Genomic DNA, 26,978 nt, shown 5'->3' with positions numbered 1-26,978 from the left:
AGCATGTTATGACGACACCTGGTCACTTCCTGTTTGGTTAGAACAACTTTCAGCTGCTCAGGGTGTAAAAACATGGCGGTTAGGACTGAAACGCACTGTTCTCTGCCACTGGAATGTTTTTAACTTTGCACCCGCCTTTGCTTTTTGGATGGAGCATCTCCACCTTTGAACTATAATGCAATGATGACTCCAAATCTGTGTTTCCAGATATCAGAAGAAGAATGTCCTCAGTATCTCATCCTTTAGAACAGATGCATGAAACAAAAACTGGAGGAATAATACAGCTCTTATTATTCGACTCAAGCAGCTTTTATGTGCTGCTACTGGAGGGGCCAGAAAAAGGAGCCCTAAATGAACCTGCTTCCTGAAAAAGGCTCCTCGGGCTGAAATGCAGTTGCTGCTGTTCCCTGTGCTGCCGCCAGAGGGCGCTGCTGTGCACAGGGCGTCATGGAGAGCAGCCCTCTGACTGAGTTACCTCAAGAAGAACACAACCAACACCGAAATCAGGTATTTGCTTCTGAGGAAACTATCCAGTTCTGAACAGAAATAAAACACACGGACGGGAATCGCTCCTTTTAGAGCAGTTGGGACTCGGGGACAGATGGGGAAGCTGTTTTTAACATATGCTGAGGATGTCTGGCACCCCCTCTGAATTTGTAGGCTGGAAAGGAGGTTACATAACCGAGTAAACAAGTCAGCGCTCTCTCAGTTCAGTGCCTTGCTCAGGGGCAGTGAGGCAGGTCAGAGAGGACAGTCTGCTTAAGAGTAATAATTTATTATAAAAATAACTTTTCAGCTTTAAGCTTCTCAAATGTTGCTGATCAACACGTCTTCACTGTGAATCGCAGCTGTGTTTCTCACTTCTTGTGTCATTTGGCACAGCTCAGCCTTTTCTCCCTGTTTCCCTTCCTTAAGAACGGCTTCTTGACAGCCACCCTTCCATGGAGACCATTTCTGATGAGGCTTGGGCCAACAGTAGATGGATCAGCTGAAGGTCCAGATGCATCTCTCAGGTCCTGTCAGGTCACAGCTGGATTTTTTCCTCTTTCTTAAGGACATCACTTTCAGATCCTGTTCATCTGCTGGAGATAGTTTTTTAGGCCTGACACTTCTTCTTTTGTCCTCCACTTGTCCAGTTTCCTCAAATGTTTTAAGGACACACTGCACACCATGCTGAGATATGCCAAGTTTTCAGCTAATAGCTCTTTGGGAATCACCTTGTTGCTGCAGAAATCCTATTTTCTGTCTGTCAAACTGTGTTTTCTTTGCTGTTTTTCATAGATGCAGCTAAAGAAATGGGAACAAATGATGTGTCTTTGTGACAAAGTGCCTAAAGATCCAGTTTAAAATGGCTTCTTTGCTAAGTTGTCTGTTCTGTGTCGACACAACACTGGTTCATCCCTTGAGTTAGGAGCCTTTTTTATGCCTGAATGGGTCAAAGGTCAGAGTTAAGTGGCTGAACAAAGAAAAAACACTGAAAATGCTCAGGAACAAGGACTGAAGATGAGGGAAAAAGCAGAAAATGTCCAAAGAAAAACTGTGAAAGAGCTTCAGAAAGCTGCAGAACTATTGATCAGGACACTTTAAAGGTTTCAGAAAGCTGCAGAACTGTTGATCAGGACACTTTAAAGGTTTCAGAAAGCTGCAGAACTGTTGATCAGGACACTTTAAAGGTTTCAGAAAGCTGCAGAACTATTGATCAGGACACTTTAAAGGTTACAGAAAGCTGCAGAACTATTGATCAGGACACTTTAAAGGTTACAGAAAGCTGCAGAACTGTTGATCAGGACACTTTAAAGGTTTCAGAAAGCTGCTGAACTGTTGATCAGGACACTTTAAAGGTTTCAGAAAGCTGCAGAACTGTTGATCAGGACACTTTAAAGGTTTCAGAAAGCTGCAGAACTATTGATCAGGACACTTTAAAGGTTTCAGAAAGCTGCAGAACTGTTGATCAGGACACTTTAAAGGTTTCAGAAAGCTGCAGAACTGTTGATCAGGACACTTTAAAGTTGTCAGAAAGCTGCAGAACTGTTGATCAGGACACTTTAAAGGTTTCAGAAAGCTGCAGAACTGTTGATCAGGACACTTTAAAGGTTTCAGAAAGCTGCAGAACTATTGATCAGGACACTTTAAAGGTTTCAGAAAGCTGCAGAACTATTGATCAGGACACTTTAAAGGTTACAGAAAGCTGCAGAACTGTTGATCAGGACACTTTAAAGGTTACAGAAAGCTGCAGAACTGTTGATCAGGACACTTTAAAGGTTTCAGAAAGCTGCAGAACTGTTGATCAGGACACTTTAAAGGTTTCAGAAAGCTGCTGAACTGTTGATCAGGACACTTTAAAGGTTTCAGAAAGCTGCAGAACTGTTGATCAGGACACTTTAAAGGTTACAGAAAGCTGCAGAACTGATGATCAGGACACTTTAAAGGTTACAGAAAGCTGCAGAACTGATGATCAGGACACTTTAAAGGTTACAGAAAGCTGCAGAACTGTTGATCAGGACACTTTAAAGGTTACAGAAAGCTGCAGAACTGTTGATCAGGACACTTTAAAGGTTTCAGAAAGCTGCAGAACTGTTGATCAGGACACTTTAAAGGTTTCAGAAAGCTGCAGAACTATTGATCAGGACACTTTAAAGGTTACAGAAAGCTGCAGAACTGTTGATCAGGACACTTTAAAGGTTTCAGAAAGCTGCAGAACTGTTGATCAGGACACTTTAAAGGTTTCAGAAAGCTGCTGAACTGTTGATCAGGACACTTTAAAGGTTTCAGAAAGCTGCAGAACTGTTGATCAGGACACTTTAAAGGTTACAGAAAGCTGCAGAACTGATGATCAGGACACTTTAAAGGTTACAGAAAGCTGCAGAACTGATGATCAGGACACTTTAAAGGTTACAGAAAGCTGCAGAACTGTTGATCAGGACACTTTAAAGGTTACAGAAAGCTGCAGAACTATTGATCAGGACACTTTAAAGGTTTCAGAAAGCTGCAGAACTGTTGATCAGGACACTTTAAAGGTTACAGAAAGCTGCAGAACTATTGATCAGGACACTTTAAAGGTTTCAGAAAGCTGCAGAACTATTGATCAGGACACTTTAATGGTTTCAGAAAGCTGCAGAACTATTGATCAGGACACTTTAAAGGTTACAGAAAGCTGCAGAACTGTTGATCAGGACACTTTAAAGGTTTCAGAAAGCTGCTGAACTGTTGATCAGGACACTTTAAAGGTTTCAGAAAGCTGCAGAACTGTTGATCAGGACACTTTAAAGGTTACAGAAAGCTGCAGAACTGATGATCAGGACACTTTAAAGGTTACAGAAAGCTGCAGAACTGATGATCAGGACACTTTAAAGGTTTCAGAAAGCTGCAGAACTGTTGATCAGGACACTTTAAAGGTTACAGAAAGCTGCAGAACTGATGATCAGGACACTTTAAAGGTTACAGAAAGCTGCAGAACTGATGATCAGGACACTTTAAAGGTTACAGAAAGCTGCAGAACTGTTGATCAGGACACTTTAAAGGTTACAGGAAGCTGCAGAACTGTTGATCAGGACACTTTAAAGGTTACAGGAAGCTGCAGAACTGTTGATCAGGACACTTTAAAGGTTTCAGAAAGCTGCAGAACTGTTGATCAGGACACTTTAAAGGTTACAGAAAGCTGCAGAACTATTGATCAGGACACTTTAAAGGTTTCAGAAAGCTGCAGAACTATTGATCAGGACACTTTAAAGGTTTCAGAAAGCTGCAGAACTGTTGATCAGGACACTTTAAAGGTTACAGAAAGCTGCAGAACTGTTGATCAGGACACTTTAAAGGTTTCAGAAAGCTGCAGAACTGTTGATCAGGACACTTTAAAGGTTACAGAAAGCTGCAGAACTGTTGATCAGGACACTTTAAAGGTTACAGAAAGCTGCAGAACTATTGATCAGGACACTTTAAAGGTTTCAGAAAGCTGCAGAACTATTGATCAGGACACTTTAAGGGTTTCAGAAAGCTGCAGAACTGTTGATCAGGACACTTTAAAGGTTACAGAAAGCTGCAGAACTGTTGATCAGGACACTTTAAAGGTTTCAGAAAGCTGCAGAACTGTTGATCAGGACACTTTAAAGGTCACAGAAAGCTGCAGAACTGTTGATCAGGACACTTTAAAGGTTTCAGAAAGCTGCAGAACTGTTGATCAGGACACTTTAAAGGTTTCAGAAAGCTGCAGAACTGTTGATCAGGACACTTTAAAGGTTTCAGAAAGCTGCAGAACTGTTGATCAGGACACTTTAAAGGTTACAGAAAGCTGCAGAACTGTTGATCAGGACACTTTAAAGGTTTCAGAAAGCTGCAGAACTATTGATCAGGACACTTTAAAGGTTACAGAAAGCTGCCGAACTGTTGATCAGGACACTTTAAAGGTTACAGAAAGCTGCAGAACTGTTGATCAGGACACTTTAAAGGTTACAGAAAGCTGCCGAACTGTTGATCAGGACACTTTAAGGGTTTCAGAAAGCTGCAGAACTGTTGATCAGGACACTTTAAAGGTTTCAGAAAGCTGCCGAACTGTTGATCAGGACACTTTAAAGGTTACAGAAAGCTGCAGAACTGTTGATCAGGACACTTTAAAGGTTTCAGAAAGCTGCAGAACTATTGATCAGGACACTTTAAGGGTTTCAGAAAGCTGCAGAACTGTTGATCAGGACACTTTAAAGGTTTCAGAAAGCTGCAGAACTATTGATCAGGACACTTTAAAGGTTTCAGAAAGCTGCAGAACTGTTGATCAGGACACTTTAAAGGTTTCAGAAAGCTGCCGAACTGTTGATCAGGACACTTTAAGGGTTTCAGAAAGCTGCAGAACTGTTGATCAGGACACTTTAAAGGTTACAGAAAGCTGCCGAACTGTTGATCAGGACACTTTAAAGGTTTCAGAAAGCTGCAGAACTGTTGATCAGGACACTTTAAAGGTTTCAGAAAGCTGCCGAACTGTTGATCAGGACACTTTAAGGGTTTCAGAAAGCTGCAGAACTGTTGATCAGGACACTTTAAAGGTTACAGAAAGCTGCCGAACTGTTGATCAGGACACTTTAAGGGTTTCAGAAAGCTGCAGAACTGTTGATCAGGACACTTTAAAGGTTACAGAAAGCTGCAGAACTGTTGATCAGGACACTTTAAAGGTTTCAGAAAGCTGCAGAACTATTGATCAGGACACTTTAAGGGTTTCAGAAAGCTGCAGAACTGTTGATCAGGACACTTTAAAGGTTTCAGAAAGCTGCAGAACTATTGATCAGGACACTTTAAAGGTTTCAGAAAGCTGCAGAACTGTTGATCAGGACACTTTAAAGGTTTCAGAAAGCTGCAGAACTGTTGATCAGGACACTTTAAAGGCTTCAGAAAGCTGCAGAACTGTTGATCAGGACACTTTAAAGGTTTCAGAAAGCTGCAGAACTGTTGATCAGGACACTTTAAAGGTTTCAGAAAGCTGCAGAACTATTGATCAGGACACTTTAAAGGTTTCAGAAAGCTGCAGAACTGTTGATCAGGACACTTTAAAGGTTTCAGAAAGCTGCAGAACTGTTGATCAGGACACTTTAAAGGTTACAGAAAGCTGCAGAACTGTTGATCAGGACACTTTAAAGGTTTCATAAAGCTGCAGAACTATTGATCGGGACACTTTAATCCTTTAAAGGACCAACAACCAGCCAGTTCCACACATTTTGATGCAAAACCTTTTACAATGTAAAGTCTACAACTGAGGTCCCAGAAAATGTGAACAAAATGGAGACAACTGACCCAACAGATCATGCAGATAATCCAGTTCAGGAAATATTTTAGTCCAAAATAGATAATTTCTCCAATATATTCCCACAGATCAACTTTCTGACTGGAGCAGCTAAAGTTAGCATCATTAGCTTATGATGGACAGCAGGAGCTTCCACCTCTTGTTCACAGACTTTAAGCTTTGTGACGTGTGCTAAAGGCAAACTTTAATAAAAATCTATGTAAAACATTTATATTTTGTGCTATTGTTACTAAATTAGAACCAGGAGTAGCTTTGGACTGATCGTTTTCTCTGACCAGCAGGCATTAGCTCATCTCCAAGACTCTAAAGAGACTCAAAAGAGACCAAAATCAACTATTTCCTCCAAATGGAGCAGCTCAGTTTATATAATTTGCATTTTAGGCATATTTTCCAGTAACTGGAGGGTTTTAAAAGCTTCTTAACTCAGCTCCTCCAGAACTTTGGCTTCTAGAATAGATTTAAAAGCCTTTAAAAGATGGTTTACATCAGTGATGTGTTCAGAGAATATAAACCCAGCAGAGCTCTTAGATCCAAGGACTCGGGTCAGCTGGTCCAGTCCAGAGTCCAGAATAAACCTGGAGAAGCAGCATTTAGCTGCTATGCTGCAAACAAGAGGAACAAACTGCCAGAGGAGATTAAACTGTCACCAAATGTAGGTTAAAAACATTCTTTTCTCATGTGTCTATCCATGAAATCTGCAGGATATCTTTTAACTTATCCAGTGTTTTTAATCATTTAAATTATTCTTTGTCTCTCTTTCCATTCTTTTATGTGTTTTAATGCTTCTGCCACTTCCTGCAGTGCTTTTATTTTATGTAAAGCACTTTGAATCGTTCTGCTCTACAAATAATCCGATTTAACTGCAGAAATATGAAGAAACGAAGACTTTTTCACAGCAGCGTGCTTCTTAAATCTCACCATTCAAACCCGTTTCCAGAGAAAACAAACGACATCACAACTAATTCAGTAGTAAATTCTTTTCTTCTTTATTACAGGAGGCTTTTGTTTTATATACAGAGACACGTATTTGCAAAATACTAAAAAGTATTTCAACTCAAAGTACTAAAAAGTATATATATATATATATTTATATATATATTTATATATTCATATTATAATTATTGTCTCTAAAACACCAGGGTGGGGTCACTGAGGCACGGCTTTCGCCTCCTTTACACCGAGGTTTCACCGGCTCACACGGAAACTTTGGAACTTGATTACTAATTATTATTATTACCATAAATATTTGTCACTTTTTTCAAACCAACCAGAACCAGAACACTTCAGATATGGGCTTTGCAGGATGGTGTTTCATATTCCTGGAACAGTTCCCAGGTTTCCTCCTGCAGAAACCTCTCACCTCCGACTTTGGGGTCATATTTTCTGATTTCGCCTCATTCAGCCTCTCGGAAAGAATGGAGAGGAATTTTCCACTTTGACTCCTCCTCGGTGAATATAACGAGGAGTCAGGAATGCAGCCGGAGGCTTCAGCGGGACCGATACGCTGCCGGAGGTCTGGGGAAACCGGCTCGGCAGCCTTTGTGAAACCAGCTGCAGTGTAAACGGGGCGACGGTGGTTTAAGCAGTGAGAGGACAACCGAATCCATGACAACGACAGGTTCAAAGCATCATCGCTGTTATCATCCTCCAACTGCCTGTTTACACAACTGTTGTATTGCATTTTTCACACAGTAAATATCAACAAGTATCGTAATAATGAACAATGAAGCCACGTGTTTTCTGTGCATTTCTTCCATGTGGGTTTGTTAGTCGTTTTGTTTCAAACGTGACGAAGCAGCTTTTGGTTTAAAAATGGGGGAAAAGGCAGGAAGGAGCAGGTTCTCCACCCTGACGTAGGCTCTTCCAAACTCCTGCTTAGCACCACATGGTCTCACCCACAGCTGCGGCTTCAACATGCTGGACAGTGACACTTTTCAGAGGTTCAGGTTCACTGAAGCAGCTGCTTCTTCCTCTGCTGCCCGATCAGGAGGCTGGATGCTGCAGCCATGCTGCCTTTCAGGAGGAGGCTGGATGCTGCAGCCATGCTAGCTTTCAGGAGGAGGCTGGATGCTGCAGCCATGCTGCCTTTCAGGAGGAGGCTGGATGCTGCAGCCATGCTAGCTTTCAGGAGGAGGCTGGATGCTGCAGCCATGTTAGCTTTCAGGAGGAGGCTGGATGCTGCAGCCATGCTGCCTTTCAGGAGGAGGCTGGATGCTGCAGCCATGCTAGCTTTCAGGAGGAGGCTGGATGCTGCAGCCATGTTAGCTTTCAGGAGGAGGCTGGATGCTGCAGCCATGCTAGCTTTCAGGAGGAGGCTGGATGCTGCAGCCATGTTAGCTTTCAGGAGGAGGCTGGATGCTGCAGCCATGTTAGCTTTCAGGAGGAGGCTGGATGCTGCAGCCATGCTAGCTTTCAGGAGGAGGCTGGATGCTGCAGCCATGTTAGCTTTCAGGAGGAGGCTGGATGCTGCAGCCATGTTAGCTTTCAGGAGGAGGCTGGATGCTGCAGCCATGCTAGCTTTCAGAAGGAGGCCGGATGCTGCAGCCATGTTAGCTTTCAGGAGGAGGCTGGATGCTGCAGCCATGTTAGCTTTCAGGAGGAGGTCGGATGCTGCAGCCATGTTAGCTTTCAGGAGGAGGCTGGATGCTGCAGCCATGCTAGCTTTCAGGAGGAGGCTGGATGCTGCAGCCATGTTAGCTTTCAGGAGGAGGCTGGATGCTGCAGCCATGTTAGCTTTCAGGAGGAGGCTGGATGCTGCAGTCATGTTAGCTTTCAGGAGGAGGCTGGATGCTGCAGCCATGTTAGCTTTCAGGAGGAGGCTGGATGCTGCAGCCATGTTACCTTTCAGGAGGAGGCTGGATGCTGCAGCCATGTTAGCTTTCAGGAGGAGGCTGGATGCTGCAGCCATGTTGCCTTTCAGGAGGAGGCTGGATGCTGCAGCCATGCTAGCTTTCAGGAGGAGGCTGGATGCTGCCACCATGCTACCTTTCAGGAGGAGGCTGGATGCTGCAGCCATGCTATCTTTCAGGAGGAGGCTGGATGCTGCAGCCATGTTAGCTTTCAGGAGGAGGCTGGATGCTGCAGCCATGTTAGCTTTCAGGAGGAGGCTGGATGCTGCAGCCATGCTAGCTTTCAGGAGGAGGCTGGATGCTGCAGCCATGCTAGCTTTCAGGAGGAGGCTGGATGCTGCAGCCATGCTAGCTTTCAGGAGGAGGCTGGATGCTGCAGCCATGCTAGCTTTCAGGAGGAGGCTGGATGCTGCAGCCATGTTAGCTTTCAGGAGGAGGCTGGATGCTGCAGCCATGTTACCTTTCAGGAGGAGGCTGGATGCTGCAGCCATGCTAGCTTTCAGGAGGAGGCTGGATGCTGCAGCCATGCTAGCTTTCAGGAGGAGGCTGGATGCTGCAGCCATGTTAGCTTTCAGGAGGAGGCTGGATGCTGCAGCCATGTTACCTTTCAGGAGGAGGCCGGATGCTGCAGTCATGCTAGCTTTCAGGAGGAGGCTGGATGCTGCAGCCATGCTAGCTTTCAGGAGGAGGCTGGATGCTGCAGCCATGTTAGCTTTCAGGAGGAGGCTGGATGCTGCAGCCATGTTACCTTTCAGGAGGAGGCCGGATGCTGCAGCCATGCTAGCTTTCAGGAGGAGGCCGGATGCTGCAGCCATGCTAGCTTTCAGGAGGAGGCTGGATGCTGCAGCCATGCTATCTTTCAGGAGGAGGCTGGATGCTGCAGCCATGTTACCTTTCAGGAGGAGGCCGGATGCTGCAGCCATGCTAGCTTTCAGGAGGAGGCTGGATGCTGCAGCCATGTTAGCTTTCAGCAGGAGGCTGGATGCTGCAGCCATGCTAGCTTTCAGGAGGAGGCAGGATGCTGCAGCCATGTTAGCTTTCAGGAGGAGGCTGGATGCTGCAGCCATGCTAGCTTTCAGGAGGAGACTGGATGCTGCAGCCATGTTAGCTTTCAGGAGGAGGCTGGATGCTGCAGCCATGCTAGCTTTCAGGAGGAGGCTGGATGCTGCAGCCATGTTAGCTTTCAGGAGGAGGCTGGATGCTGCAGCCATGCTAGCTTTCAGGAGGAGGCTGGATGCTGCAGCCATGCTAGCTTTCAGGAGGAGGCTGGATGCTGCAGCCATGCTAGCTTTCAGGAGGAGGCTGGATGCTGCAGCCATGTTAGCTTTCAGGAGGAGGCTGGATGCTGCAGCCATGCTAGCTTTCAGGAGGAGGCTGGATGCTGCAGCCATGTTAGCTTTCAGGAGGAGGCTGGATGCTGCAGCCATGCTAGCTTTCAGGAGGAGGCTGGATGCTGCAGCCATGTTAGCTTTCAGGAGGAGGCTGGATGCTGCAGCCATGTTAGCTTTCACAGTTCTGCTGCTGCTATCCTGTTGATTCTGAGAGGAAACCGACAAACTGCAGCAGCAGCATCAGGCCTTGGCCTGACAGGTGCAGTGGGCCTGAGCTCGTGCACGTGTGCGTGCATGTGTTTGTCTCTATGGGGTGGGTTGGTATGTTCTATCGCTGCTGTTTTTAGCCTCTGTGAGGCACTTTGAGCTGCATTTTAAGTATGAAAGGTGCCACAGAAATAGAATTTGATTCGATTTGTCACATTTCAGCCAAAACAAACTAAATCGCTGGTTTCCACTCAACGTCTCAACGTGTGGCGTTAATGATGAGGCTCTCACACACCTGCTGGGTCGTGTGAACACGCTTCGACTTTAAAGCTCTTGAACACGTGAGAAACCAACTGGTTGGAACTGGCTTTATTGGACATGTTTAAATCTCGTGTTTCCACACCACTGAGGATCCAACTTTAACTCTTTAACTCAAACCGATTAAACTGTTTCTTGGTTTCTTGGTCGATCTCTCAGCTCCAGCCTGAAATTGACAGTATTTTGACTAAAACCAGCCTGAGCAGTTTAAGTTTTTGATGCTCTGTGGAAGCAGCTGTGATGAAATAAAGAAAAAGAAAGAAGATCCTCCTCAGATAAAATCCAATCTAAACATTTTCAGATGAAAATGTCTGAATAATGCTGAGAAATCTCAACAGGAGACTAAAAACGGGCTTTTATGTTTTCCCTCCTTTAGGCTTCAGTGAATCTGAACCTTTCTGGCAGTTTAAACGTGTCACCATCCAATCAGCTTCCTGCTTGTTCAATAACTGCCGAGGAAGAGTCCGTCAGGATGGAGGAGGAGCAGGTGAGGGGACGGGGGGCTGCGAACCTTTTTATATCAAAAACCATAAGAATCAAGTCATCAACCAACCAGCCAAACGTTACAGCAATCAGTCAAGAAATCAGACAGTCGACCAGTTCAGCAATCAGTCAATGGATCAGAGGGACAGCATGGCTTGGAGTGTTGGGTTGATGTGTAGCAGGCACACTCTGGGTCTATTGCTACTGAAAACAGCCCTTCAGCACAGCTGCACCCTGAAATACGCCTCGCAGCAGCAGTGTATTTTCCTAGTTTACAGGTGATCTATTCTCAATGGAATCTAGTAGAAATAGAGTCCAGACGGTGCCAGTAAAATTAGTTTTTTTTTTGTTCTTTTTCATTTCTAAAACGAGTCTAGTAAAGCGTCACTTAGTAAAGATCCCTTGGGTTACCACGACAACGGAGACGGAGATTTTTGAGATCGAAGCGGACACACGCTGTACACTTTGACACTTTGATAAAAACGAGCGGCGCCTCCGCCCCGTGGCTGCTTCAGGTGCCCCCGTGCGAGTGGGAATCCACAGCTTCAAACCACGAGGACACGCCCCCGAAGGCAAACGCCACCGTGAATCCACCTCAAAGGTATCGGCAAACCGTTATTGCTTGACGCGGTTTGTTTTTTTTCTTTTTTCATCTTTTTTTTTCTCTGTGCAAATCGATAAAGACGAGCCTCGCTTGGCCTTCGCTTCCAACCAAAGTGTGTCCAAGAAAAGCAATAAATAATCAATAAATAAATAAATAAAAGCGGCGCTTTGATTCGAAGTTTCCTTTCAAACACGGATTTATAAAAATTCTCTGATATCACGAAGCCCATTGCAATCATTTCATGGAAAAACTAAACTAAAAAACAAAGAAAGGAAGCAGAAAAGCTCGTAGTGTCCTGGAAAAAGTTCAAATGCAAGTTACTCTCCTGGTTTTGAGCGGATTCTGGCATCATTTACGGATCCTTCACGTCCCATTTAGGTTTAAAGGTTCCTGTAAAGTCTCACTGTTCAGGAAACTGAATAAGTAATAACTCCAGTGTTTGATCTTAGCAGGTCTTTAAATCAACATCTGTGTTCAAAGGTGGATTAATGCACCACCTAAAATCCTTTATTTCACCCTGATAGTTAAACAAACAGCCGTGTTCAACTTAAATGATGGATTTGTTCATCGAACCGTGAGCTGACGGCCTCACTTAACCCCTTTCAACCGACTCGAAGCAGCTGCTAATCCCAGTTTTAAGCTTTACAACCTTCTGAGAACCCGTTTTCGTGGCCAGAGAACGGCTGCAGTTGAGCTCGGCTTGTCTTAGCTCCAGTTTACCTGCACAGGAGGATTTTATTAGAGCAGAGCAACCTTCAAGTAACCACATCTTGGCCCAGCTGGGGCATGCAGGTGGGATCCGATCCCCAGCGGCATCATCTGGGTCTCTGTGGTCGGCCCCCATCAGCAGCCTTTAGATGAAGACCAGCAACGAGATGCCGAGGCTTCACTTGGTGGAACTGGAATCAGATTCTTTTCAGCTCCATAATGCCACAGATTATAAGGAGAGTAAATGTCTTTTACTGTAAATATCAAACTGCTCTGAACTGTTATCGTTTTTTCCAGGACACTGTCAAACAGCTCAAATCAGGAGGATCAGCATCCAACGTATCATAAAACTGAACGGGGGAACATCCCGGCGTGCTGAGCTGACCCGGGCCGGGCGGGCCGACACCTCCAGGACCGTCAGCACGTTCAGGTTAAAGCTCTCGGTGCGGCGAACCCAACTCAGACCAGACCGATGGAAACGGCGGTGGGTGATTTGTCCAAAGAATAGGTCTATTCTACGGTTCCTCCACCCGAGGAAGCTGTGATGATATGGAAGTCGCCTCAAGAAGAGTTCGAGCCTCTGGCTTTTCAAATACTAAGTCATTTAAAGTGATATTCTTACATAATCATGCATTTATAATGAATAATCTAACAGCCTCCAGATTTCTCTTCATGCAGTGCTGCAACAAGCGGGAGAAAATCTACATTTAATTGGACTTTTAGACAAAGCACCGACCGCTGTTCCTCAGCGCGGCTGGAAGGGTTCGGGCGGTGGAGACGGCCTCATCGTGCACCTGAACCGAAAACATGTCCTCGCCCAGGTGTGGCAAAGTGACAGCAAATGTAAACTCAGGAGCCAACGTAACGGGGTGAAGTTGCTGTCCTCGTCCTCTGGCCTCGGCGCCGCTTCTCCGCAGTCAAAAGAGAGACTGCTTAGTTTTCAACTTACTCTAAAAAATATAAAAAATAGTAATAATTGTACCGCTATTAAAAGACAGGTAACATCAACAACGTTATACTTTTACTACGAAAACTTGAAATTACGTTGCCCTCCTCTCTCGGGTCAGAAAGCCGCTCAGGCGTCTAAACGCCAGCAGGAACGCCGCCGCCGCCCTCACAGCCGAGCAAACCGAGTATACCGATCCTCTCTGGGAAGGCAGAACCCCCCCGACAGTACGTGATCTGTGATATAGTCCCTCTGAGCAGCCGAGCCGAGGCCAGAGACGACAGAACCCGGCAGCAGCTGCTCCAACGTGGCAGAGCTGGCTCGATGGACGGGGTTTCCCTCTCCTTCCCTTCAAGAAACTCCCAAAAGTGCAGTTCAATCAAGTCCAGGACTCTCCACAGGGGACAGGAAATAACATTAAAGGTAGTAAAGATTCCACTTCCTGCGGCTGCTCTCGTGGCGCCGCTCAGGCGCCGCCTCAGCGTCCTCAGCTGCGATACATTCAGAAAACACAAAGGAACAAACACGCCCAGAACGAGGTTGGAGGCGGGTTCCTGCTATGGCACCGCTTCCGTCTGTCTGTCAGGGTCGACCGCCGCCGCCCGCTCGCCGTCTGCAGCGTCAGCAGCCGGATGGAGGGTTTCCGAGGTGGCTCGTGTCACGCTGTCGTAGGACGGAGGAGACGAGGTGGAGGAGATGGTCTCGGAGCGCTCCACTCCTAACAAACCGGAGCCGTAGTTTTCCTTAATCATGGCAGCGATCAGTCCCTCCTTCTCCGGCGCCTCTTCTCCAGACGTCCCCTCTTCCCCTTCCTCCCCTTCACCGGCTGCGTGCCGCGGCGTGGTGATCTGGCGATACAAGTAGGAGGCGGCCTTCATCTGGCGCCGCACCAGGTGCCTGCGGTAGCACCTCTGGATGATGGTGGCCGACACCTCTTCCTGTTTGCGCCTCAGAGTGGTCGTGATGGGTTCGTAGGAGATCTTCGACGGGTTGGCCATCATGAACTTCTCCTCCATCTGCTGCTTGAGGGCGTCCATCTCGCCCGACTCGCCCAGGACACGCTTGGTGAAGGCAAACAGGATGTCCAGGCAGTGGATTTTGTCGCCGCTGACCATGGGCAGGTCCATGGAAATCAGCTTGATCTTGTTGGGCTTGGCGATGCGCAGCGGCTCCGACAGAGCGTCGGCGAAGTCGGACAGCTTGACGTACTCGATGAACTGCGTGGCCTCGGGGTCGAACTTCTCCCAAACCTCATAAAACATCTCAAAGTCGTCCTCGCTCAGCGGCTCGGTGCTCTCCTCTGTGGCCACGCTGAAGTTCTCCAGAATGATGGCGATGTACATGTTCACCACGATGAGGAAGGAGATGATGATGTAGGTGACGAAGAAGGTGATGCCCACCGACGGGTTCCCGCAGTTGCCCCTGACGGTGGTGCCGGTGTGGGGGATGTTGGCGTTGCACTCCTCGGGGGAGTTGTTGAGGATGGGGCTGAGCAGGCTGTCCCACCCTGCAGAGGTGGTGATCTGGAACAAACAGATCATGCTGTTCCCAAACGTCTCAAAGTTAAACATGTCATCGATGCCCGCCTGCCGCTTCACGTAGGCGAAGTTGGCCATGCCAAAGATGGCGTAGATGAACATGACGAGGAAGAGCAGCAGCCCGATGTTGAAGAGCGCGGGGAGGGACATCATGAGGGCAAACAGCAACGTCCGGATGCCCTTTGCGCCTCTGATGAGCCGGAGGATGCGTCCAATACGGGCCAATCGGATCACTCGGAACAGGGTGGGCGAAACAAAGTACTTTTCAATGATATCAGCAAGCACGATCCCTGAAAAACAGATGAAAGAACAATGTGAAAGTCAAGTTTCCTTCTTATATCTTAGATTTACAAAGGCAGGACTTAAACTTCGTCTCTTTTCCAGTTAGGATGTCACCCATTTTAAAGCCTTGAATTCACTGTTTCGGCCTCTCGGTGCTATGAAACCCATAGTTAGAGGGATTTGTGGACTGAGAATGCAGGTTTAAGGCACTCGTGCACATCTGAAATGATAAGTTAGGTCATCTGGTGAATATTTAACATAAAAGCAGGATGCAGACTCCCAACATGTGCATATCTGCTCCGTTTGGCCACAAAATGACAGCTGAGAGCTTCAAATCAGCGATTCACAAACACAATGGCTTACATAAGGGTTTCTTCTGTGCTGCTAAGTGCTGCTAAAATGACACGAGACGTGCCTTCATCTGCTGCTCCTCAGCTCAGTTATTAAAGTTAAGCTGAACTTCGCTTTAAATCTGCTCAGTTGTTAGCCGATCAAAAGGAAGCAGCCAAATGAAAGCCGTCCACCATCACCTCTCAGGCAGGGCTTCACTCTTATTAGTGATTTTAGACATTTTAATTAGAAACTGGCCATTTAAAACCAGCTCTGATGTGATGGATTAGTCGTGAGCAGCATTGATCTTTTTTTCTTTAAGTTCTGCGGGTTGCACCATCTAAACGCTCTCACTTTGGACGTTTGGGTCTTTACGTGGCAGCTGGGCTGTGATTACAACATGAGTGATTGGTTCTGGAGGGTCGAGATGTCTCTCCCCTCCAACAGCAAGTCAAACACTGTAATTCATCCACCTTTTCCTTGTTATCCAGGAGTGATAAACGTGAGGAGAAGCTGACCTGTCATCACAAACGCCCACACACAGACACACACCTCCAGCTTTCATTCATCTCCCTGCGCTGAGTTATAGGCGATGGAAAGAATGAGCAGAGGGGCGAGTCGAGAGGGAATCACCATCACGCTGTACATCAACTCAGCCGCCCCCACCCTGGCTCACACACACACACACAGCAGCTGATGTAACAGGTCAATCATGTTGGATTCGTCTCCAGAGGCCGCCTCCTGACAGCTCTGATTGCTGCCGTTACCTTCACCTCCTCCAGGCAACCTCATCTGAGCGAAACACACACTTAATTACGCACACGCTATCCTGTCAGGCTAATGGGAGGAGCCGTGCGCACGCAACACTGGGGGCTAAATGAACTGCTTCGTCTGCTCAGCGCTGGCTCCACATGTGCAGTCTGTGTTTGGCTGTAAATGACGGCCGCAGACCTTGGTGTAAACACGAAGGCCACAGCGATGGTCACTTTGGTGACGGATTACTGTCATGGAGACTTTACAACGTTCCTGCAGACAGAACCCGTCAAACGCCGACTTTATTTATGCCACAAAAAGGAAATAAATAAAGAGACTTCTGATCTCAATCTGCTGATGTTTTTATTTCAACATCAGTTGAGATTTTTTCACTTTAAATCCAACTGATGAATAAATAAAGCCTTAAATCTTACTTTAAATTAACTTTATTGAAAATGTAACAAAATTAAGAAAGACAAAAAGAAAAGGAAAAGGAAGTGGGAAGTGGGAGAAGAAGAGGAAGAGTAGGAGGAAGAAGGGAGGAAAGAAGATATTAAAAGGAAAAACAGGAAATTGAATAAGTGAGAGAAGAGAAAGGAGGAAAGCAGGAGAAGAGGAAAGAAGAAGAGGAGGCAGGAGAAGAGGAAAGGAGAAGAGGAGGAAGCAGGAGAAGAGGAAAGGAGAAGAGGAGGAAGCAGGAGAAGAGGAGGAAGCAGGAGAAGAGGAAAGAAGAGGAGGAGGCAGGAGAAGAGGAAAGAAGAAAAGGAGGAAGCAGGAGAAGAGGAGGAAGCAGGAGAAGAGGAAAGAAAAGGAGGAAGCAGGAGAAGAGGAAAGAAGAGGAGGAGGAAGCAGGAGAAGAGGAAAGGAGAAGAGGAGGAAGCAGGAGAAGAGGAAAGAAGAGGAGGAGGAAGTAAGAGAAGAGGAGGAAGCAGGAGAAGAGGAAAGAAGAGGAGGAGGAAGCAGAAGAAGAGGAGGAGGAAGTAAGAGAAGAGGAGGAAGCAGGAGAAGAGGAAAGAAGAGGAGGAGGCAGGAGAAGAGGAAAGAAGAGGAGGAGGAAGCAGAAGAAGAGGAGGAGGAAGTAAGAGAAGAGGAGGAAGCAGGAGAAGAGGAAAGAAGAGGAGGAGGAAGCAGAAGAAGAGGAGGAGGAAGTAAGAGAAGAGGAGGAAGCAGGAGAAGAGGAAAGAAGAGTAGGAGGAAGAAGGGAGGAAAGAAGATATTAAAAGGAAAAACAGGAAATTGAATAAGTGAGAGAAGAGAAAGGAGGAAAGCAGGAGAAGAGGAAAGAAGAAGAGGAGGCAGGAGAAGAGGAGGAAGTAAGAGAAGAGGAGGAAGCAGGAGAAGAGGAGGAAGCAGGAGAAGAGGAAAGAAGAGGAGGAGGAAGCAGGAGAAGAGGAGGAAGCAGGAGAAGAGGAGGAAGCAGGAGAAGAGGAGGAAGCAGGAGAAGAGGAAAGAAGAGGAGGAGGAAGCAGGAGAAGAGGAGGAAGCAGGAGAAGAGGAAAGGAGAAGAGGAAAGGAGAAGAGGAAAGAAGAGGAGGAAGCAGGAGAAGAGGAGGAAGTAAGAGAAGAGGAGGAAGCAGGAGAAGAGGAGGAAGCAGGAGAAGAGGAAAGAAGAGGAGGAGGAAGCAGGAGAAGAGGAGGAAGCAGGAGAATAGGAAAGAAGAGGAGGAGGAAGCAGGAGAAGAGGAGGAAGCAGGAGAAGAGGAAAGAAGAGGAGGAGGAAGCAGGAGAAGAGGAGGAAGCAGGAGAAGAGGAAAGAAGAGGAGGAAGCAGGAGAAGAGGAAAGGAGAAGAGGAGGAAGCAGGAGAAGAGGAAAGAAGAGGAGGAAGCAGGAGAAGAGGAAAGAGGAAGAGGTGGAAGCAGGAGAAGAGGAAAGGAGAGGAGGAGGAAGCAGGAGAAGAGGAAAGGAGAGGAGGAGGAAGCAGGAGAAGAGGAAAGGAGAAGAGGAGGAAGCAGGAGAAGAGGAGGAAGCAGGAGAAGAGGAGGAAGCAGGAGAAGAGGAAAGGAGAGGAGGAGGAAGCAGGAGAAGAGGAAAGAGGAAGAGGTGGAAGCAGGAGAAGAGGAAAGGAGAGGAGGAGGAAGCAGGAGAAGAGGAAAGAAGAAGAGGAGGAGCAAGTAAGAGAAGAGGAGGAAGCAGGAGAAGAGGAGGAGGAAGTAAGAGAAGAGCAAAGAAGAAGAGGAGGAAGCAGGAGAAGAGGAAAGGAGAAGAGGAAAGGAGAAGAGCAAAGGAGAGGAGGAGGAAGCAGGAGAAGAGGAAAGAGGAAGAGGTGGAAGCAGGAGAAGAGGAAAGAAGAAGAGGAGGAGCAAGTAAGAGAAGAGGAGGAAGCAGGAGAAGAGGAGGAGGAAGTAAGAGAAGAGCAAAGAAGAAGAGGAGGAAGCAGGAGAAGAGGAAAGGAGAAGAGGAAAGGAGAAGAGCAAAGGAGAGGAGGAGGAAGCAGGAGAAGAGGAAAGAGGAAGAGGTGGAAGCAGGAGAAGAGGAAAGAAGAGGAGGAGGAGGCAGGAGAAGAGGAAAGAAGAGGAGGAGGAGGCAGGAGAAGAGGAGGAACTGACCGACGATGGAGAGGATGACGACCACGAAGTCGAAGATGTTCCAGCCGACGGTGAAGAAGTAGCATCGCAGCGCCACGATCTTGAGGAGGCACTCGGTGGTGAAGACGATGATGAAGGCCAGGTTGACGTTGTGCAGGATCTTCTCCATCTGAGGCGACTGCTCGTCCGTCTCCACCATCATGGTGATCATGTTGAGCAGGATCAGCACCATGATGAGGATGTCGAACGCCTGCTTCCCCACCAGGTCGAAGAAGAAGCCCTGCAGCGTGTTCTGGAAGAGCGAAGCGAGCGGTTAGCTGACCTCACCCAGCCGGGTTTGGGCTTCAGCAGCATTTCAGATAAAAAGGATGTGACTGTGGGTGGGACTGAGTCTGTGACCGTACCAGAGGCCGTGGGATGGGCTTCTGAGGCTTCTTGGAGCCCAGTTTCTTCATGGCATTGTAGTACTTCTTCTGCTCCTCGGTCATGAAGATGTCCTGCCCCCCTAAGTAAAGACAGCCAGCAACGACCCGGTTATTCTCACTGCAACAAACAGCTCATCCTGCTGCCTCTCAAACAGGATTCACCGCTTCTGAGCGAACTCAGAGTCGGTGAATCTCATTCATTTCAGCATCACGGCTGGGCGGTGCTTATCTTTCGCTTCTGCTGGTTGAAGTTGTCGATGATGACGCCGATGAAGAGGTTGAGGGTGAAGAAGGAGCCGAAGATGATGAAGATGACAAAGTACAGGTACATGTACAGATTGATCTCCTTGATAGGCTGCTCCTCGACCTGCGAAGGAAAACATTTTCATCTGAGTTTTTAAGTCTTTTCTTTAGGTTTAATCACATTTCTCCTTCATTAACAGGACTTTTTAATCTGATACCATCTCCTTTAAGTTTCTGCTCAGTCAAATCAAACATTTTCTTTAGGTTTAATCACATTTCTCCTTCATTAACAGGACTTTTTAAACTGATACCATCTCCTTTAAGTTTCTGCTCAGTCAAATCAAACATTTTCTTTAGGTTTAATCACATTTCTCCTTCATTAACAGGACTTTTTAATCTGATACCATCTCCTTTAAGTTTCTGCTCAGTCAAGTCAAACATTTTCTTCTTCATCCTAATGATTCCCCCTGATAACCTGATGACCCCTTTCTGATTTTTCTACAGCCCATCTGGGAGCTCACGGTCTCCGAATGTCGTTTTTAACCCTTTAAAACTTTAACTCACAGCTCTTGAGTCCACTGCAGCGTACATGATGTCCATCCAGCCTTTGAACGTTGCCTTGGGAACAAAAAGACAAACAAACAATAAAACTGGGCTCACCTTCTGACACCTTCTTCATATCAACTGAAACCATCACTCAGGCTGAAAGGTGCCATTTGTTTCCAGCTATTCCACACGTTTGCATGTTAGTTTACGTCTCCTGAGTAAATTGGTGAAGGTGAGATGCGGCGACCTCGGCTACTCGAGTAGCTTTGGGTTTTTTAATGGTGGTAATTGGAATGTTTTCACAGAAAGAATCACAGCATCTAACACAATGCTGCTAATGAAGCTACTTTTAGGACATCTGCAGTTGTGCTTCTCTGAGGAGATGAATGCACCACAGTCCTCTGATGTCCTCTGATTTCTATCAGCATAAAAAAATCGGAGCTCCTGTTTCTTTGTGAGTTTCTCTGTCACCACGGCGACCACTTGTCTGAACGTTTCCCCCCCGTTTTAGCTGTAAATCAGAGATAAATCGCTGCTTCTTCAGGTCCTTTTGTGGGCTTCAGGAAGAGTGAAAGATTCATGCATGAAGACAGGCAGCACTTTGTTCTGAGTGTGCGTCTCCCGGCCGTCACTCAGCCCTGAAATCAGCTTGTCGCCACGGGTTACCACCTGTTATTATTGCGGTCTGCAGGATTTGGGGGACGGGGGCACGCTGTGAAAGGTCGTGAGCTTTGCTGAGCAGATGTTGAGGCTCAGAAACAACATCTGGATCTGGACCATCGAGTGTTGGTGTCTTTTCACACGAATCTTTGCTCTTACACTTTGATTTCTGTTGCAACACGCAGGGAAACCCAGTTTCATCCTGCACCTGCTGGCTGTCGGTGGTATTTTCACTTTGGTTTCTCACAGCAGACAAAGAAACACCTGAGATGTTTGAGCCGCTTCTGATCCAGTTAGGTTTGCTTTCACACTGAATGCAAACTCAGCACCTGGTGAGCTCAGTTAGCTGCATAGCTCAAGATTTGACAGTTTAGAAACAGGCCTAAGTCTGCCTCACCATGCTGACGGATGTTTCCCTCTGGATGAATGGAGGCAGATAACCTGAAATTCATTTGTGCAACACTCAAGGCCAGTTTGAATTGAACTGTATTGAATTGGTGCTGTCATGGTACCCGTCCTGCAGGCCTTAGAAACTCACGCCAAAGCTCTTGGGAATCTGTTTCAGATAATAAATAATCCTGGACGGCTCCACATGCTAACGCGGCTCATTTTTCCTCTTTGTGGTTTAGACCAAAAGTCTAAACTATCTTAGAAATTCACACCAAAACTTCCCCCTGATCTGGACCGCCTGCTTTGACCAGGCTGCGGTTTCCATCCATTTTCTATACCCTGTTAATCCAATTTAGGGTTGCGGGGGGGCTGGAGCCCACCCCAGCTGCCACTGGGTGAGGCCGGGTACACCCTGCACAGGTTGGTCCATCACAGGGCCACACAGAGACAACCTGGGACAGTCTGTCCCCACGTCTGTGCTGAACTGGGTTAATTGCACATGTGAAACCTGTTCAGGCTCAACTCGATGTGGGTCAGTCTTCACTGAGAGAAGCTCGTGATCCTGTCATCCCTGTAAGAGACGGGATCAGATAGCAGCAGCAAAGCTTTCACAATCACACCCCGAACTCAGCGGATTGTTTCAGCCTCATCTTTTACAGCGTGGAGCTATTTCCCGATGCTAATGGACTGGTTGCCCCCACCAACTGTTGCCGCGCCAACTGGCAAAACACTGAGATGTGCTGAGCGACTCGTTGCCAGGGCGACCGGATTCTGACAACTCTTAAGTTCTCATTTGCTGAGGGTCAAGTAGCACCATGCTGATCCACACTTTTGCCTCCTCCGTCTCTCTCTCCGCTCAGAAGTTCTCCGGCTTTCCATCCCTCGTTCACGCTCTTTATTGTCCTCTGTTGCTCCTCCTGTCTTCCTCCTTCCTCTGCTGTCTTCATCCTTCCCTTTCTGTTTTTGTGCTCCTCTATTCTTCTTCTCTTCCCTCCATTTCACCATCTTTTCTCGATCTCAAGCCACTCTGATCCACTCACTTGCTCATTATTTTCTCCTCCCACCCTCCTCCTCTCTCCTGTTGTTTCTTTATTTCCACTTGCTATTTAAACCTTTTTTCTAACTCTACATGTACTTTACCTCCTCCCTCCTTCCCTCTCCATCTCTCCATTTCCCTCCCACTTGGCTGGAGTCACTCTAAAAATAAAAGCCTCTCAGACTCTGATTGATTGGAGGCTCTCAGGAAGCCCGTGGTGGGCGACGGAGGACGAGAAAGAAAAGGGTGAGTGAATTAAAGACGGTGAGGAAAAGAGGGAGTGATGGGAGGAGGAAAGGCTTGTGAGGAGGGTGAGGGAGCAGAAGAAGAGATGCTGTGAGTTCAACTGGTTTTGTTGGTGTTGGGTTTAATGATAGATGACGGCGAGACGAAGTAAGAAACGGATAAGGACAGGAAGGAGAATGAAATTATAGAAACAGAGGAGATGAAACTCAGAAAAAAGAATGAATGCACCAATTAAAGTGATGGAAGAACAAACAGGAAGAAGAAGTGTTAGTTTGTCCTGTCTCTGCTGAACTCATTTCACCTCCCATGTTAACACATCCGTACTGACGGCAGCTTCAACACTTTTGGGGTGATAACTCTTTCTAATGTGTGAGGTAAGTGTCGAGGAAGCAATTCTCAGCGAAATACGCCGTGAAAATGTTTGTTGGGCACCGTACTGACCTATTATCAGCAGCTTCAGTGAGTCTGAGGCATTAAAAACACAGCTGAGCTGCTGCGATGATGTTAGGAAGTTAGGAAGAGAGACAACAGCTCAGTGGGCTCAGCATCTGTCAGATCTCTGTCTCCTCGACAGCCAACAGGCTCATCAAAGTGCCTGATCCCCCCGGTACACCAGTCCCTGTTCTGCTGTAAGTCCAGCCTCACATCTGCAGGACAACGGGTTGAAATCCTCCCACCTTCAACTCTCTCAGGGACATTCTCACAGTAATTTGGGCATTTATTCTAAACTATGTCTGCATCAGCTGCATCTTAAGCTGAGTAAAAGTCAGTTTCCCTGCTTTGTGCTTCATTATCCTGAAGAACCACAGTCACTCAAAGTTTGGTCTGCTCACAACTTTCCATTTTCAGCTCGGAGGAAAATTCAGACAAAAAGTAGCTGTCAAAGAATTAAAGTAAACATGACAAACGGAGACGAGGCAGCGGAGCAGTGGAAGAGTCAAAGCAGCATTGTGAAGAACAGGTGTGGGAGGAAATTAAAGCAAATGGACGGAACGAAGAGAGAAGACGAGATCAAGGGAGCGAGGGAGGGGGAGCAGCAGAAAGTCAATCCTCCTACGGCATGTAGAGGAGACACTCGTTTCTAATTTGTCCTGAAGTCGCCGTGCAGGAGAGGATGTTTCACTTTGTGCCTCCATTTCTTCTCTGGAAGCTCTTTGTTTCCCTGAAAGGCCTCATTCAGACGCCGCTGCCATGACAGATTTACACAAAGTTCTTCATTTTCCTCTGCAGCTTTATGCTGTAATCCTTGTTCAGCTTGTGTGGCGGTGATTGTTTCACACAGCAACACGGGGGGGGGGCTGCTCTGGGGCTTTAACGGTCCTGAATGCAGCACTTATAAAAAGAGAAATGAACTTTGGGTGCTGGGAGAGTTTGGACTCATACTTCCTGTCTCTCCAGGACTTAGGGTCTGAATACATTCTTTGACAGCGAAAAAAAGGCAAGAAAAGCCCCAACCCACACTAAATATAAAGCACTCAGGGTGCCGTTTTGTATCAAATAGCAACCTAAAGGTGAGCTATGAAAAAGATCACATAATAAATCAGTCCAGGCTCCTCTCTGTTGGATGTGGAAATGGCTTTTCAAAGAGTCTCAAGAGGTCTCGAAACTTCAGCTTTTAAAGTAAAGACATGTCTTTACAACGTTTAATTATTGGTTAAAGTGACAACATTCAGCCATTCAGACACCAATAACTTCTATTCTTTAGGACTTTCTGTAAACAAACCCTCAGCAGTGGTCCGACCCGGTAAGATTAGGGGAGATTAGGGATAAATGAAGAACAGTGCATCTCTGAAAGGAGCTGTTAGTGTGACACAACTATGACAGTTCAGCCACTAAATTAAAACTAAAAGCAAAGCACTGTCCCGGCTGGTCTTTGTTTCCATTTAGCATCAGAGCCGTATGCTAACACCGATACTGTGGACTGCAGTCTTCTCTCATAAAGACGTATTTGATCTCTATAAGTCCTCCTGTCAGATAGAAGATGAGCCACTTCAGCAGCTACTTCGGTTCGCTTTGGCATGCCAGTAACCTGGTTTGTTGTTGGACTCGACACGATGGGAGCCAGCCTGGACATGCTAAGAGTCATCCTCTCCATGATAATGGCCATCCGAGGGAGTATGTGGTCCAGATGGTCACCAGCATCGTTGTTATTCGCCTCTTCGTGCTAATGTGTAGCCAGTTGTTATTAGCCTCTTCGTGCTAATGTGTAGCCAGTTGTTATTGGCCTCTTCGTGCTAATGCGTAGCCAGTTGTTATTAACCTCTTCGTGCTAATGTGTAGCCAGTTGTTATTAGCCTCTTCGTGCTAATGCGTAGCCAGTTGTTATTGGCCTCTTCGTGCTAATGCGTAGCCAGTTGTTATTAACCTCTTCGTGCTAATGTGTAGCCAGTTGTTATTAGCCTCTTCGTGCTAATGCGTAGCCAGTTGTTATTAGCCTCTTTGTGCTAATGCGTAGACAGTTGTTATTAGCCTCTTCGTGCTAATGTGTAGCCAGTTGTTATTAGCCTCTTCGTGCTAATGCGTAGCTAAGACAATAGATGATGCAATGCCGCTTTTAATTGGCTGGATCAGTAGCTGGCTTCAGCAGGGATACAGCTTCTTCACTGCGCCACACAACCACAGCTCATCTTCTTACAATGCAATGATCTCCTGGGAAACCTGGATCCTGGCATCACATGGTTGTTACTGTGGCACTTCCTACCAAAACAGACTAATCACCACCAGACCCAACCCACAAAGACCCCACATGGCCTGAAGCATCTACTGCTAACATCCTGGTGCCAGATCCTCCAGGATACCCTCAGATGCTCTTGGACCTTTCATCTGTTCTGCAGCCCCGGCTGGTGTGCTTGAGCTGCAGTCAGTCCCCACAGGCTTCAGTTAGTTCTTCCTCCTTTTTGCTGAGGTCCATGCTCCGGTGCACGGCAACTAGCTGCTGTCTACACATCTGCCATAAGGCTGGAGCCCAAAAATGTCTCAAGACAGAAAAGTAAGAAGAAACTGGGAGAAAAGAGGCAGGGGGCTGTGTCTCTGTAGAAAAACACACCATCACACAGTTCTAGAGGGTCATAAGACATTAGATGACTGTGGTCTGAGTTTCTATGTTTTATAAGGAATGTTTTGTAAGATATTTATTACCCTTCTTTATTATGACAGGATCAGTAGTTTCATGCCTCTACAGCTGGTTATTTGCCATGTTGGGTGAGCCAGGCACTGCCCCACAGAGCATAAAAACCTGTGTAAACACCAAGGATCTCACCACTTGCAGCAGAGCCAGGTACCCGGCGCCCACGTTGTCGAAGTTCACCTTGACCTTGGTCCAGTAGAACTGCGAGGTGTCATTTAACGCCTCACACTCCGACTTGTTGTTGATGAAGGAGGCTTCGTAGATGTGCCCGGTGCGGTTGAGGCAGCGGCCGAACTTCCCCGCGAACAGGTTGACGCCCATGATGCTAAAGATGAGCCAGAAGATGAGGCAGACGAGCAGCACGTTCATGATGGAGGGAATCGCCCCGATCAGAGCGTTCACCACCACCTGCACAGAAACCAGCAGTCACACGTCTTTCCAACGCTTCCTACATGAGCAAATACAAGTTATTCACCACCTTTTAGCTAAACATCAATGGTTTGGTCTCTCCAATGTGTTCAGAAGTTATATTTTGTCACAAGGTGACTGCAGCAGAGTAAATGAGATGTATTCACTGTTGTTTAAAGTGTTTCAGTCCCAGCTGAATCGTGGTTTTCTCTTTATTTGGGGATAAAGAGCAGCAATACGTGCTAACCTCCTGTTTTGCACCCACAATGCACCTCTTCCACCCAGAGTCCCATGCAGAGCGGGCTATAAGCTGCAGAGCAGAGCAGTCACAAACAAACACAGCTGCTACTCTTATTATGCAGAAGAAGAAGAGCGGAGAGAAGGATAAGCATGCAGCACCGGTCCTGAATTTCACCTGATCCAGAGTCAGCGTCCTGCACACCTCAGATTTAACAAGAAAGGAATTTAATTTCTTTAGCTGAACTGAAACTAAAGAGCAGAATGTGGACAAAATCAACCGGGATTGATAAAAATTCATAAATAAATAACCAGTTTATGTCCTCAAACTTTCTTTATTAACATGCAGATTTTTACTTGTCAAATGGCAGCAAAATATGTGATTTTTTTGGGTTCACTTAACATTTTAACTGCGATTAAATAAAGATGTTTGTGATCTTTATCTGTTATGAAAAGATAACAGTTTCCATCTATTGTGAGTGTAAGAAGAAAAGTTAAAATTTTTGTTTTTAATTTGAATTTCTATGCAAAAAACTCCAATTAAAGTGATAAAAACTCCACTAATGTGGAGATATTAGTCACTGATTTGCATTTTAAATCAGCCGGTGAGGACAGCAAAGGGTCAGTCATTTCAGCTTAAAGAAGGTGTTTTTCAGGAGTATTTTTCTCTTTGCAGAGGCGGCTGTCTGCTCTGCTCCCTGTAATACTGTTGAAAGGAACTCAAACACACACACAACCACATGATGTTTCTTCCTCTACTCGCAAACGTTCATACAAAGATCAAATACAGAAAGCCTCACAGGTTAATCTGACACAGAAAACCTCTGAGGAGGAACACGTCGAGTCAAAGCCGTGAGGAACACTGACAGCATGTAATTAACCAGTGATGTTAGATATGTTAAAGGGCTTTTCATGTGTTAGAAACACACCTGAGCACCCAAATATGGTCTGAACTCAACTTTACTTTATTTTATAGCATGCAAAAAGGCCACCTTTGGAT

The 26,978-nt window shown here is 46.5% G+C and overlaps 1 protein-coding gene across 1 annotated transcript in view; it reads right to left on the bottom strand.

Moving 5' to 3' along the window:
• Positions 1-12,387: 12,387 nt before the first annotated feature.
• LOC140284372 (sodium channel protein type 5 subunit alpha-like) overlaps positions 12,388-26,978 on the bottom strand; it is a 175,578-nt gene continuing 160,987 nt past the window's right edge. Inside the window, exons 26-31 of the mRNA XM_072378248.1 lie at positions 25,466-25,741; positions 19,893-19,946; positions 19,315-19,452; positions 19,065-19,169; positions 18,682-18,952; positions 12,388-15,059 (exon numbers count right to left, since the gene is read on the bottom strand). Coding sequence (XP_072234349.1) covers positions 13,789-15,059; positions 18,682-18,952; positions 19,065-19,169; positions 19,315-19,452; positions 19,893-19,946; positions 25,466-25,741 — 2,115 coding nt within the window. The 3' untranslated portion in view covers positions 12,388-13,788. The remainder of the gene's footprint in view (positions 15,060-18,681; positions 18,953-19,064; positions 19,170-19,314; positions 19,453-19,892; positions 19,947-25,465; positions 25,742-26,978) is intronic.

Source organism: Leuresthes tenuis, unplaced genomic scaffold, assembly GCF_036924035.1.
Source record: "Leuresthes tenuis unplaced genomic scaffold, fLeuTen1.0.hap1 SCAF_24, whole genome shotgun sequence".
NCBI classification, from domain to species: domain Eukaryota; kingdom Metazoa; phylum Chordata; class Actinopteri; order Atheriniformes; family Atherinopsidae; genus Leuresthes; species Leuresthes tenuis.
Note: the sequence above shows the minus strand (reverse complement) of the source record. Positions and strands in the feature narration are given on the sequence as shown.